This window comes from Fukomys damarensis, unplaced genomic scaffold, assembly GCF_012274545.1.
Source record: "Fukomys damarensis isolate Sample0158 unplaced genomic scaffold, DMR_v1.0_HiC HiC_scaffold_17, whole genome shotgun sequence".
NCBI lineage: Eukaryota > Metazoa > Chordata > Mammalia > Rodentia > Bathyergidae > Fukomys > Fukomys damarensis.
This window is the reverse complement of record NW_022900929.1, coordinates 43,831,268-43,846,742: the sequence shown is the minus strand read 5'-3', so window position 1 is coordinate 43,846,742 and position 15,475 is coordinate 43,831,268. Positions and strand designations below refer to the sequence as shown.

Here is a 15,475-nt window from a genome sequence, read left to right as displayed (position 1 = left end):
GAAGAATGACAAAATAGCTGATTAGGTGAAAGGACACCCAGGATGTCAGAAAAGCTTGGGAAGGCAATGACTTAAAGAAGAGGGAGTGATCCACTGTGACAACACTCCTTAAAGGTCAAACATGATAAGAACTGAATAAGGACCACTGGATGTAATACATAATCACAAGAGTTTTACTAGCATCACAGGGTTAATTGGGGAAGAAATAAATTGGAAGTCATCATATACACACCAGTCTGAAAGTTTGCATGCTATATGATCCCCAACTATGTGGCATTCTGGAAAATGTAAAACTGTAAAGATGGTACAAAGATCAGTGGCTGCCAGGGATTGGACAGGAAACGGAAGAAAGGGGGATAAATAAGTGGAGTACAGGTAATTTTTCAGACAAAACGTTCTGTAGCATACCATAATGGTGACAAACATTTGTTAAAATAGATAATGTTTGTAAAAGTCCACAAAACTGCGCAACACAGAGTGAACCCAAATGTAAATTATAGGCTTTATTTAATAATAAAATACTAATGTTTATCAGTGATAAAAAATATATTACATTAATGTAAGATGTTCCTAGTAAAGGAAACGTGCTTGTGTGTGTTTGTGTATGGAAGCAGACTGAAAAAAGAGAGCATAAATGAATTCTATTTTCTCCTTAGTTTTTGTGCAAACCTAAAATTACTATCTTAAGAAGTTAACTAACATCTTAAAAGTATAAATAGCTCTTGAGGAACTTTGCTGTAGAAAGATGGAAGAAAATGAGTGACACTTGGGGAAAACTGGCAAATGTGCCTTATTTAGAATGAAGGAAATGTGATTATATGCCAAGGGAAGGTATATTCAGGGAGAATGCTGAGGTAGAAAATGAAAATGAGGGAGGATAAAATCAGTGGTACAGGAAAGAGAAAGGAAGATTACCAGAGTTATTGAGTTCAGTAGGAAAGGGGGATGGAAAGTGCACAGTAGAAGAGGTGACTACTTTCGGTGTGATATCAGGTCAGCCAGCTTCAGGAGAGACAAAGGGAACTTGGTCACAGAAGCAAGCATATGGGAGATGTTGTGGTAAAACCTTGTGGGGTTCTCTTCTCCTCTTCTCAGTAAAACAGGAATCAAGATGATAAACTGAGAGTAAGGATAGGGAAGTGTTACCATGAGGATTGAGAGTGTGAATATTTTTATCATGTACATGATTTATATCCGTAAATATTTAATCATTGATTAATATTAAGAATAAAATATGTTTTAAGTCAAAGCTAGATTCTCTTGCATTTGGGGTCCCAGATATGTCTTGAGTGTTGCCTGTTCAACATACTTAGGCCAGATTCGAATTTGGAGAAAGTTGCTTACAAAAGCAGTATCAGGAGTGGCTTCTGTTTCACTAGGGCAGATCTGACAGTTGGTGGAGATTCTGAATCATCTTGATCCCAGGCTAAAGTGGGGGGGTTCTTCAGATGGGAGATGGGAAAGATTGCAGCTAAGACTTCCCCTTGACAACCTAGGTCTCTTTTGATAAAGTTAACTTCCATTTTTTGATGCCCAGCCAATAGTCTACTCTTTCCACCTGTTTGGTGACCAATGAATTATCTATATTGTCATGTTTTTCTTCAAAATAACTATCATGGTTTCTGCTATCTGACACAGAATCTTGACTGTCCTGGCAATAAATTGTTATCATTATAGCAAGGTACAATCAATCTAGGATTTATCCAATAAATACCTACTACTTAGAAAAATGTTTCAAAGAATAAACATAGAACTCTAGAAAAAATAGAAAGGAAAATATTTTTATTATTCTTTTCTAATGAAAATAACCAGCTTTTTGCCTTTCTCTATCTTATGGAACAAAATATAGAAGTTAAAAATCTTTTAAAATATAAATTTTTCCTAATTATTTTCCAACTCTGATATCTGCTCAGAATCTTGAATTTACACCCCTAGGTCATTTGGAACTTGCAATAGAAAAATCATTCTGTTGCCTAAAGACTTAAAATGATTTCTTACTGTAATTACAATAAAATTACAATTCTTTACAGTCATTTTTGTAGAACACGTATTATTTGGACACTAGCAGTATTTCCAACTTTAATCATTTTCATATTATTATATATACAAATATATATATTTATTTTCATACTGTTTAATATATTTATACAAATATAAATATAAAATAAATATGGTTTAATATGTTACTGTATTCCAGCCAACTTCAATTCTGCTGTGTTCCTCAAGTATACAAACTTTACTATCATTTTCAGCTTTTCTCATTATCTGTTCCATTTGTCTAGATTGCTCATGGTTGGTTTCTTTAGTTTACCCAATGTTAACCAAATTGTCATCTCCTAAGAAAGCTTTGTTTGGCAATGAAAAATGGATTAATTACTCACAACTAGAGGCACAATCTATTGTTTCATTTTTTCTTTTAGTTAGTTTAGAAAACTATCTTCCAGAAACAATGTTAATTTTCTGTCTTAATGATTATCTTCTCTCCATAATGTCCAACATAGCAATAACTGTACCTGCCTTATTGATAATTCTGTCTTCATTGTCTAAAATACTCCTGACTACTTCCAGAAGCCCCAGGAAGCACAGGAGGTTCATTAAACCACTGTTGAAGACCATCAGGAGTTCCACCACAAAGGTGTCTGTGCAAGCCACCTTGACGACCTGTTGCATATCACAGAAGAAATTGTCCAGCTGGTTTGGACCACAGAAAGGCAAACGCAGTATGAGGGCCACCTGAGTAATGGAATGGGCAAAGCCTCCAAGCCACAGAGCCAACAGCATTACATTACAGGCTCTGGAGCTCATGACAGTTGAATAGTGTAAAGGCCGGCAGATAGCGATGTAGCGGTCAAAGGCCATCACAACAAGAAGTAAGCCTTCCCCTCCTCCAAGGAAGTGCAAGAAAAACAACTGGGTGATGCAGCCTCTGTAGGAGATGACCTTCTTCTCAGACAGGAAGTCCATCAGCATCCTGGGAGCCACGATGAAGGAGTAGGATGCATCCAGGAAGGCCAAGTTCCCCAGGAAGAAATAGAGGGGGGCTGTGAGACCAGGGTCTGACCTTATGGTGAGGATGATGAAGAAATTCCCAGGGAGGATGATGAGGTAGAAAACTGAGATCAGCACAAAGACCAGGAGCTGAATCTCTCGAGACTGGGTCAGACCAAGGAGGATGAACTCTGTCACCACTGTGTTGTCTGACTCTCCATCAAACACACCTGTAGTATATCAGGGAGCAGAGTCTCCTATAACTACTATGTATGCCATCTCTATGCTAGTTTTTTCACCAGCTAAAAGTATTTGACACATTCTTATTTCAGCTAAAATACTTCTGAAGCCTTTCCAATGTCCTGTGTAATATCACTTCCCTTCATACTCCAAATTTAAAATAGGAAATAAAGACAAATACTGTTCTCAAAGCACAAACCTTATTCTCATTCAACAAAGTGCTTCTCCACTTTAGAAGTCTGGCATCCTCAATTTGTGAATCCTACCGTCTTGTATCACATGAAAACTTTCATCATCAAGATGGAACACAACTTCAGTTACCAAGATCTCTGAATTGTTGGAGATGTATTATGATGCATGAAGCTTAGCTTCTTCTTTGGTGATCATACCTTTCTTGTCCTCATCTGTGTAGCACAAAACTTTTACTAGCTATCTGCTCCCTTCAGTTTCCATAGAATGGCCACTTCATAGCTGATAACTTGTTGCTTTGCCTTCTTTCTTCTCTTATCAATTTGCATCTTATCATTGACCCTCTAGTCTGGTATTCTATAGCATACTCTGAGTCAAACTGTTTACCACGATCCCAAACAATAACTTCAATTTTCACCTTAGTGATACTCCCCTCTCAATTCCAGTGACACTACTCCTGTGGCTACTCCACATCTTGTTCATGGGCCTTAATGAGTTTGGTTCAAATCTCAAATACTTATATTTTACAACCCACCTCTTTATCTATAACACACACTAATTTTATTAATATACTTATTATATTATTGTCTATCTTAATTCACAAAATTATAGTGTAGAAAACTGAGTAATCATAAAACACTCTAATCCAATTCCTTGATTCCAAAGATGAAAAAATAAAACTTCCTTGATTATGTTATTTAATCACAGAATGACTTTTAGTTTTTTCTCTAATTGACAAATAATAGAAGAATGAACATGTATCCTGCTCAGCTTAAATAAAGACAATTTTATTAACAGCTTTAATCAATGGACGTGCTTTTCCATGTACTTGAATAATTAAAAATAATATTGCTAGTCTACTTTAGCATCTATATTTTAGAGTTAGAAGTTCAAACCTATATAAATTTTAAAAGTCATGCATTGTAGATAAAATTCAGATTTAAAACTTAATCTGTTTAGTGGTGTATGTTCATTCCAAAAGATGTACATGATGATCTATTAGAGGTATAGAAATAAAATAGTGCTTTATATACATTTGTTGTGTATGTATCATTATGTATGTAATATATATACATACAGTATTATATGTAACAATAAATAACATATAGCATCACTGAAATAATTTTTAAAATTCACTTCTTAGTTCTTGTCATGTAAAATATGTTGCCGCAATGGTATATATCCAGATATATGCTCAAAAATATTTTATTATAGGGATGCATTGTTTTTTAAATTTTGAAAATTGTTGGTCTACAGCAAAGTATAACACTATGTAATAAATAACATCTCTTATGCCACTTTAGTAAAATAGCACATTTGTTTTAAGTAAAGTGCTGCAGAATATGAGGAGCATAGAGGAGAGAAAACTTTGGACAGAAAATGCGTTCAAGGGGCTCTGAATACAGATCGTTAGTGCAGGCCTTGCATAGCAACTACGAGGCTCTCAGTTCCATTCCTAGCACTGCAAAAATAGCAAAAAGAAAAAAGAGGGGGTGGGGGGAGGAGAAGGAAGGTCAGGGCAAAGGAAGCAAGAGGAAAGAAATAGAAAAGAAAAACTAGCAATAATTTATACTTGTATCTTAGGATACAAGTTTTAAGAAGCCTTGAAAGCAACTCAGTGGCTTCCTGGTATCCAAACTGGTCAGGCCAGTCCTATAGCTCAGTGTTCAGAGAGCCAAAGTCTTGTTTATTTATATCTGAAATATTTTCTAACGCCTCTTTCCTTCTTTTCTCACTTTTCTTTCTCTCCCTTTGCATTTATGAACAAGTTGCTTATCACTGATTTGCTTAATTTATATTTCTAAATCTTTTTCCTTGTTAGTTTATTGCCTTTCCCTCCTCCTTCCCTCATTTTCTTTCCCAATTTATTTTGCTTCTTTAATTCTTCTTCTTTATAATTTTCTTTTTCCCCTAAAATTCATCCATGTTCTTTTACTCTGAAATTAATGTAACTCATCCTTCCATGTTAACCATTTATTTTTTTATGGTATTTTCACAGTTTACAAAATCTGAGCCTCTCATTCAATTATATAACTTTTTTACAAGTAAAACTGACTTTTAAAAAACTTTTTAAAAGATATAATATATCTGTTTTTAAAAAATAAATCTCATTAATATCATCCTAATAAAATAAACATATTGAAAAAAATCCAAAAAATAGGGGTGAAATTGTCAGCACACTGATTGAAATTTGCAAGTTATTTAATTATAAAATTATATAATACATTGTAAAATGTGTGAATCAGGCTGAAAAATGTGAGCACATATTCAATTAACACTAATGATCATAAGGAATGCATAAAACAATAGTAAGTATATAGTCACTCAAAAATTTCATTATTGAAATGGAATGGTCAGATTAAGTCATCTCTACATTTCCACTGTATGACAAGTTTTTAGACAATGGAACAATGAAGAAAGGTCCCCATTATTTTGAATCCTTTATCTCTTTCTCTGATTTTTTTTTTTCCTCCACAATTCACTTTCTATGTGGTCCTTGAGAAAGCATTTAGCCATCAGAAACTCGGGCTTTCTTCTATCAAATAGAGAACTGTATTGAGTATTAATATGTAACTATTAATATGTAACTCATTCAAGTATCCCTTGAACCAAGGTTGAGCTTGAAAGTATTTAGATGTTAACGAATAACTGAACATTATGGACACAATGCCACGTCATCTTTTATAGGTGTCTTTGGGAATACGCTGGGGTGATAGTAGCTGAAAATTTTGAAGAATTAACAAAGACAAGTTTTGAAGGTTCAGTAAAGCTTCCAGAGAAATTGCTAGTATAGCCAGTGGTTTACATATCTCAGTTGAAAAACTGTCTCTCTTTTAGTTTTGTGGGTGAATAATAGGACCACCCACAAGAAAAGAAACATTCTATCTGTTCAGTATAGAATTGAAGTGGTCAAGATTCTGTATCTGCTTTCTGGAAGCATAAAATCTGCCAAGTTTTTATCTGCAGCCCCTAGCCTAGCCTTCTGTATATTCCTTCCTGTTCTTCTGTACCTCATAAGAAAAATAACACATTTCAGTCATTTATATGATCCTTAACACCAGACATCAACTCTTCAATCCTATTATTAATGTCAATCATGATAACTGAATTAAATATTTTTTCACAATTAAAGTAATCCTAAACAATCCATAGGAGGAACAGATAGAAAGCACTAAACTGATGAACTTAGACCTTAGCCTTTGCTTATTCCTCCTGGAAATATGACCCTTAGTTCATTGCACTCCAAAGCAACAGATGGAATAGAAGACCAATTACAGTGATTTTTTTGTCCCTTCCTTCCCGTTTCTTGCAAATATGAAGATTGTCCAGAAATTTGGGCATCCAAGTGTCTTGAGTTATTTTCAGAAAGCACCCACCCTCCTACTCCTCCTCCTAAGATCTTAACTGACTACTCTTGACATTATTCATAAATATTTGTTGTCACATAGGAAATCTTTGATTTTAAATATTTCCTATTTGTATTGTATCGAAGAAAGTACTTGTGGGATTTGAGACAACCTCAACCCACTGAATGTATCAAAGGGACTTATTAGACTGACTATATTTATTATCAACTAAATTAGGCAAAGGGAAACAGCAGAACTTTGAAAGGATTAAATATTTTTAAATGCATTACATTACACACTGAGTTAATTCTGAGTTCTAAAACTAAAATTCTATTATTGACTAAGATGAAACACTATTGGGAAGAAAATTTCTCAGTTCAGAAGTAAATAGAAGCTTGAGAGAAGTTAATTTATATATTACAATAAAAAGGGAAATGGTTAAACAAATAAAAATAGATTGTTGATATATGTAAAGGTGGGCTAGATGAAAAAATGAACAGACTGAAATTTTTCAATAAAGACTTTACCATTATATTGATTTTTCTCATTGCTTTGGTTTCTAATATGGCCCAGCTTGGCACTGATCCTGCTCTGTTTAAAATGTAGTACTTTGTTCATAGAGATTTTAACATTATTTTTGATTTTTCAAAGTATTGATTAAAATATTGAATAACACTGTTTTGTATCTTTTTGGTATCCCTTTAAATTTTGCCTCAAGATGATTGTCTTTCTCAGATGTAGTATATTTCTGATGACAAGGACACAACCAGAGAGAATATTTTAAAAACTCATGAAGACTTTCAAGGCATAACTCTTCTTAGAGCGAATAACTTCTTAGTGTAAGATACAGCAATTTCTCAGGAGAAGGTGACCCTCTTAATGGGATATGAACGGATGTATCATGAGCACAGTATTTAAACCAGAGCTAGAGGAGACTGCTACATAATTGGGAAAAAGTTGATTGCATACAAAAGTGTAAGAAAGATGTTAAGTTTTCTACCTAAGACCCACAGAAAAGTGGTATAATAAGGCTACAGCAGTCTTGAGGTTTCTTTCGAGATGAGGGAACATTGTACTTGTGGACAAGGATGTGGACCACATTGAGGGAGAAAATAAAGCTAAGATATAGTTCAGATTTGAAAGAGCAATCTAGTAGTGGCCATTACACCCCTCAAACACTGCACAGCACTCCTTCTCAGGGGCTGGGTGACATGCAAAAAAAGACTAATTCTAGCTGGCATTCTCCCATCCACATCTCTTTCTTCATATGATCTTTGTACTTCCATACATGAAGTATTACTTACTCAGCCTACTCCATTATAAGAACTTGTCTTACTTATTCTGAGTAGTTTAAGAAGTGAAAGTCTCAGGGGATAAGATTCTGTTTCGTGGGTGCCTGACAAGTGCATGTGGAATTAATTTGATGATGAAATATAACTTGATCTTTGTGTAGAAAGGTAGGAAAATTCTGGGGAAGAGAAAATGGACATGATGGAGACATAGTAAAGAGCTCTAATCAGAAGGCAGGATCAAAGGTGTGCCAACAAGCAAAATGTAATGCATGTCCCAAGACCTACACAGAGTTTAGATTCACTAGGAAGAATTTTGCTTGGTTAGTGGTGGTGATAAAGGTGAAATATTGATATTAGGTAATAGTATTACCATATAGCACATTTGGCTTCTGTTTTATAGGCAAAGAGAAACACTTAAAAATTAGGTGGCAAAGGAAAGGTTTGTTTAGGAAACACTTTGTAAATATTCATTTTGTAGCACAATAGAGTAAAAAAACTTGTGAAATTAACAGTCTTCTGCCATGCTAGATGATAAGAAAGGTTGAACTAGAATGGCAAAAGTAGGCACCAGAAAAATGTCCTAAAGTTATAAAAGAATTTGTCTATCCAGTCCAGGGATGGACAGACAAAAATAAAGTTGAGAGCAAGTGCTAGATTTTTAGGAAAAATGCTGTGTAGAGGCAGACACATCAAGAAAGTCATTTGTTCTCAGTGTTTTACTAAGATTAGTCCATAGACTAATATTAATCTTGATGTTCCTCTAACACATAGAGAAAAGTGTTATAGATGTTACTCTCTTGCTTAAAATATTAAATTGTTACTAAAATTAAAATATAATAAATACCTTTATTTAGCATAAGAGACTTTAGTGATTCAACCCTTACATGTTAAATTAAATTTCACCCCTAAGCCTCACACACATATTCATTGTACTTCAACTACTCTGGACTTTTTTTTCTGTACTTAAAATATACGAAATTCTTTTTCTTATTAGAATAATTGTCCCCTCATTGCCTACGATAGTATCTGACAAAGGAGAAGTACTCAGTGAAGAAATAGCATTTGTTAAATAAATGAATGAATTCCAGTCAGAACTCTCTTGTCCTAACGTTTCGTTATAATATTCATTAACAAACTATATGCTGAATCAATAATTTTTTCATGGAACTTTTTACTTCTTTGTTGCGAAGGGTATAAATCACAGGATTCATCAGTGGAAAGATGACAGTATGGAAAAAAGAGACCACCTTGTCAGCTGGCAAGGCCCTGAATGGACGAGTGTAGATGAAAATCGCAGGTCCAAACATAAGAAGTATAATAATAACGTGAGTGGTGCATGTGGACATGGCTTTGTTCTTCCCCTCAGAAGAAGACCTATGAACATGACAGAAAATGACAGCATAGGAGGCCAGAAGGCCCAGGAAGCACAGGAGGGTCATTAAACCACTGTTGAAGACCATCAGGAGTTCCACCACAAAGGTGTCTGTGCAAGCCAGCTTGACGACCTGTGGCACATCACAGAAGAAGTTGTCCAGCTGGTTTGGACCACAGAAAGGCAAACGCAGTATGAGGGCCACCTGAGTAATGGAATGGGCAAAGCCTCCAAGCCACAGAACCAACAGCATTACATTACAGGCTCTGGGGCTCATGACAGTTGAATAGTGTAAAGGCCGGCAGATGGCGATGTAGCGGTCAAAGGCCATCACAACAAGAAGTAAGCCTTCCCCTCCTCCAAGGAAGTGCAAGAAAAACAACTGGGTGATGCAGCCTCTGTAGGAGATGACCTTCTTCTCAGACAGGAAGTCCACCAGCATCCTGGGAGCCACGATGAAGGAGTAGGATGCATCCAGGAAGGCCAAGTTCCCCAGGAAGAAATAGAGGGGGGCTGTGAGACCAGGGTCTGACCTTATGGTGAGGATGATGAAGAAATTCCCAGGGAGGATGATGAGGTAGAAAACTGAGATCAGCACAAAGACCAGGAGCTGAATCTCTCGAGACTGGGTCAGACCAAGGAGGATGAACTCTGTCACCACTGTGTTGTTGTTTATCTCCATCTCCTGTCCCTATAGCCTGTCAGGGATCAGAGACTTGATTTCCACCTCTCACATCTAGATCATGGATCTTCTGAAGCTAAAGGCAAATGTACCACATCTGTATTCCACCATTGTTCTTCATAACTGCCAACAACAAAAAGCCATACCCCGTCTTTTGCTTAGATCCTGTACTTCATTCAACTATTCTCTCACATAGATGGGATGTGATTGCCCCAAATTTATTCCCAATTTATATGACAAATATGAAATGTTTTATGATTGAGAAAAAGCTTTCCCCAGATATGGAATTCCTCAGATTGGTTGTGGATTGACAGCAAAGAACAAAGACAGAGCTTGTAGAGGTGAAAGAAATGATCCATACTTAACATGGTTTAACATGTGTATGTATTTACTAAAATTATTGAATGTATATCAATTGACACATATTTATTACATGTAAATTATACCTAACTCTAACCTAAAAAGTTAAAAATAAGAACTACACATTATGGAAATATATTCTTTTTCTCTATAGAATATCAAGACATAAACCTGGTGTAAACAAACAGAACTCTTGGTCACTTTAAAAGAAGATCAGAAGCTTATCTCTATAGTAATTTCAAAATACAGAATGTGTCAACCAGAGGGTATGAACATGATAATTTATAGACACGAAAACAATAAAGTAGAATTTTCGTAATTACTGTCTATTACTGTATTCTGTTTTTTGAAACTCTGTTTTTGAGTTTTGTAGTTTATATAAAATCATGCTAGAGTTGAATATGAAGTACACAAATAAAAGATACATATATATTGCTAATATATATTGCTGGTACATGCTCAAAGTGATTTATGGAAGAGTTGAAAAATTTTAAAAGCTGAAAATTTTGAGATAGAGGAAAATATTACAGTCTGATATAGAACAACATTTCACATACTTTTAGTTACATTGAACAAGTTTTTAAATATTATTATTGAATGTAAAGCACAGAATAGCAAGAAAGAGAAATTCTTTGGCTTTGACTAAAGGGAGAGAAAATGAAGGCATACAAAAAGGAGAAAGAATCAACAAAGTCTCAAATTTTAAAAAATGAAAGTATTTAAATAGCATTTCTATTTGAAACATCAAAAGATTCAACTTTGTACATATAATCCTAATAGATTAATTAATACCACAGATTTCTATATACGATTAAAATTTAGAATTTTGAAAAAGCATATTGCATAACATATATGTACACATATGTACACATGAAACACATACCTGAGCAAAGTACAAGAGGACATCGTACCCCAAGCAAAAGCAATGTACAGAAATCTACATTTGCACCATCAAAACTGGCTTATTACTCCTCACTTTCTTTCTGTCTGCCTATCTGTCTTTCTTTTTCTGTTTCTTGCTCTTTTTCTTTTATTTTTATCTTGTACTTAGCCATTTGTGGTCCTTAATATTTATTACTCCTGTGCATGAAATCCATTAGAAAAATAAATTAAGACTCTCTACTTACTCTTCAGTTGTGTGCATCTTTCACATTATTATGCAGTTGTTTTTTTTCTAATTTTTCCAGAAATAAAAGATGCATGTAGGCCATAAAAGAAATGTGTAAGAGTCTGGGTGTTGCAGGCTCAATCACTGTGCCTTTTGTGTTTCATTCCCTTTCATCCATTTCTCTTCTCCAATGCCTCTTTATTGTATGGCATTCATTCCTATCTGTTATTTTTGATGCACTGTCCACCGTTTTTTTCCCTCTCTATGCTCCTTTGTGGCGCCTTGGATTCTCACATCATGCTCACGTACACAGGTGTTCATAGGATAGGATGAACATTTCTCAGGAAAAGGAAGTACCTGCAAAACAAAAGCACAGAAATTCCTGCAAACACAAGTTTTCTGTTCTAACTGTATGAAGAGAAGTTCTGCTACTAGTGGCAGTTGGAATAGAAACTTAGGAACTGGAATCCTTGCCGTTACCTGCACATCCTATTTCCAGTTCAGCTCACCCAAAACGCACGAGGTGCAGTTAGTACAGAGGCAGAGCAGGGAGCATAAGGAGTGGTGGTGCAGGCAGACATCCTACTACACCCTTCATGCTAGAGGCAGGGTTTTGTTGGAAATTCACGGAGTGCGTACTTGAAGTTTTGTTCCCCATCAGCAGGTATTCATTTTCCCATATTTCTTTATATTCCTCCTGCCTCCTCTTAAAATACAGGGATTTCTCTTATTATCTTCAACCCCCTTCTGAATAAATATCTAATTTCTGTACTTTTTCTGAAGTTACACTTTTATATTTGAATCGGCTTTCATCTCCCTTTACCTTTTCTCTCTCATAGTTGTTCCCTAACTGCATTTCCCTTCACTCTCTCTTACTTGCATTCTTTCGTCTTCTTTTATTTTCCGTATTTTTTAGTTTTCAATGCTCTTTTCATCCTCTTCTTTTCAGTGTTCTTTTTTATTAGTCCCCACTATTGCCTTTCCATTAATACTGAAGAAGCCTCACTATTGTTTTCTGTTTAAACAAGATTAAAAAATAGTGAAATTATTTCACTTCAAATATTTTGATAATTATTCAATTGATGTTTCAATATTAAATAATTTTCCTTGAATGATAGTCTTCAAATGTACTCTAAACACTTCAAATTATTTCCCATTCCTCAGATTAGATTTGCCAGGCGTGGTGGCATACACCTGTAATCCCAGCACTCGGGAGGCTGAGGCAGGCGGATCGCTGTGAGTTCGAGACCAGCCTGGGATACGTAGTGAGTTCCAGGTCAGTCTCAACTACATAGTGAAAGCCTGTCTCAAAAAACAAATAAACAAACAAAAAATAAAATAATAAAATAATAGATCAGTTACCTTTACACTTGAATGAAATTTCTCATTAAATAACCTTGCCAAAAAAGACAGGTTTTACAAACTTTCAAAAACAGTAATGTGATATGTTATTTAGTTTGTAACTCATTAGCAGATAGAATAACCAGCTTCAGAGTGTCCTGAGAAATGCTGATGTAGTTAAAGAACAATATCAAATACTTGCCTTATACCAACGGTGATGGCTCTAATAAGCACTATCGAAGTGCATGGAATTATTAGCCCCTAAAGCTCTTCAGTGCCATGATTTACAATGCCAAGTAATGAATGCCATAGAAGAAATTCTAGGTTGGGCATTTCTTTATCTTGGCTTACATTCTTGGCTCAGGAAAATTTTAATTACAACCACATTATCTTCTTCACCCTGGGATTTTTCCCCTGTGTGATTTTAAAATTTAATAAGATGAGAATGATATTACTATGGGGCATGTTCAAGTTCAATTAAAACAAAACTAAACCAGGAAAAATACATCTGTTGAGAAGTGTGTTTGTTTCTAAGAAATAAATGTACAATACAGATTCTCTATCCCTGCTTTTGGAGTGAATCTCTGGGATAATGATAACTGCTTAAATCTGAGAGATTATAAAATAAACATTTATGGAAATTTCACTTGAGCCAGCTGTAAAAGTCCTAGATTGGTGTGTGCTAGCTCTGTCTGCCAAAGGAGACACTCACCATTGCTGAGTACAGGAACCAAGTCAGAGCTAGTCTTATGCAGAATCATGAAATTTTTGAAGGCTTTCTCTGCTGCCTTCAGCATAACATTTCTGCACTGATTAGAATTATTTTCCCTCACTTGTTTCAGTTAATATATTGTATCTAAATTTAGGACTAAGTGTTAATATTCCCCAAATTAATAATATTTTTTAAAATACCATATATCCCCTATAAAGTAATTTTAAATATCCCAAGGAGCTCCAGATATATTATTGAGAATAAGTAAAACACTGCTGTTGTTACTGGTTTCTGATCTTACATGTTAGTCTATTTCTGCAATAATCATTTATCTTTTCATTTCAAGGCAGCTGAGGTCCCATCTGAAAAGTTCCAATATCTGTTTCCATCTCTTTCTTATTCCTTATACTTATGAAGAAGCACAAAGACATTTACCTCTCTTAACAACCCCACACTACTCACATGTCAGATATCACTTCCTTCTAATGGAAAAGTTAATGACTGAGGTTTGCACATTTGTTCTTAAGTAGCTGTTCTCACAGAGTAGCCTCTTAGTCTATGATATACCCAACTAATTTATGATGCCATACAAAATGTCCCTTGGGAATATGAAGGCTAAAAATTTCGCAGAAAACTTTCAATGGGAATTGTTAAGATGCCAACAACACACAGTCAAAGAATGAAACTATGGATATGCTAGATAGAAGTACTCAAATGTCAGTAAAGAGACACTGCCACTGAGTACTAAAATCAAGATTCCATCAGAGCCAGAGATTCTAGGATGACAACATTTTTAAATCTACATAGATAGAAAGCCACATAGGTTATTTCTTACATTGAAATTTTAAAAGAGAAAAAAATGCATGACTGATAAATTTCTGATATAAAGAGAAAAGGAGTTATGTGGTCAAGTAGACAGTAGAGTTGACAAGAAATAGGCAAAAAGGAAAATAGCACTATTTACATAGACTCTTGTGAGTAATCCTTCTTCAAGAAGATAACTGTTTGCTGTAGAATGAATTCCTTAAGGGGAAGTGTCCTTTTAAATACATCACATCGTGGTCTTGGAATTTGTTGTTTTCATTTTAAGAATAAGCATCTCCTGCACTTTGCCAAAGTGGTTAGAAACTGTTTTTTTTTAAAGTAAACATTATTAAGCAGAAAAGTAGTTGAGAATAATAAAAGCAGAATAAGCTTTAGTGGATACTGTATGGTTTTTATTTTAAATAGAGATATTTAAAATTTTGAATTCTAAACATAATTTTTAAAGTAAATACAATGCATACTCAAACACATTTTGCTCAAGTTCAGAAAAAAGTGGGAGGAGTATAACATGGGGGAAAAAAGAGAGCAAGATGCATTATGTTACAAAAATATAAAGAGACCTCCAGTCTAAGCTCTTTGAGGTATCTCCATATTGATTTCCATAGTGGTTGCACCAGTCTGCACTCCCACCAACAATGGAGAAGGGTTCCTTTCTCCCCACAACCCAGCCAACATTTGTTATTGTGTGATTTCTTGATAGCAGCCATTCTTTGTGGGGTGAGGTGGAATCTCAGTGTTGTTTTCATCTGCATCTCTCGAATGACCAGTGATGTGGAACATTTTTTCATATATTTTCTTGCTGCTTTTACTTCTTTGTATGACATTTGTCTGTTCATTTCGGATGCCCATTTTTGAATAGGGTCTTTATATTTGGGGAGACTAATTGTTTTGAGTTCTTTATATATCCTTGATAATAGTCCTTTGTCTGAGGTACAGCTGGTAAAAATTTTTTCCCACATTGTAGATTGTCTCTTAATTCTGCTAATGGTTTCTTTTGAAGTACAGAAGCTTTTTAGTAA

General features: G+C 34.9%; 2 protein-coding genes across 2 annotated transcripts; both read right to left on the bottom strand.

The window, feature by feature from the left end:
- Positions 1-2,472: 2,472 nt before the first annotated feature.
- LOC104850442 (olfactory receptor 4N4-like) lies at positions 2,473-8,173 on the bottom strand. Its single transcript, XM_010607421.1, has 2 exons — positions 8,101-8,173; positions 2,473-3,218 (listed from the first exon to the last, which is right to left on the bottom strand). The coding sequence occupies exons 1-2, from the start codon at positions 8,171-8,173 to the stop codon at positions 2,473-2,475; spliced, it is 819 nt and encodes a 272-aa protein (XP_010605723.1).
- A 1,010-nt stretch (positions 8,174-9,183) lies between these two features.
- On the bottom strand, positions 9,184-10,110 carry LOC104850422 (olfactory receptor 4N4). Its single transcript, XM_010607383.1, has one exon. It carries the CDS (start codon positions 10,108-10,110, stop codon positions 9,184-9,186), a length of 927 nt encoding a protein of 308 aa, XP_010605685.1.
- Between the last annotated feature and the right edge of the window lie 5,365 nt (positions 10,111-15,475).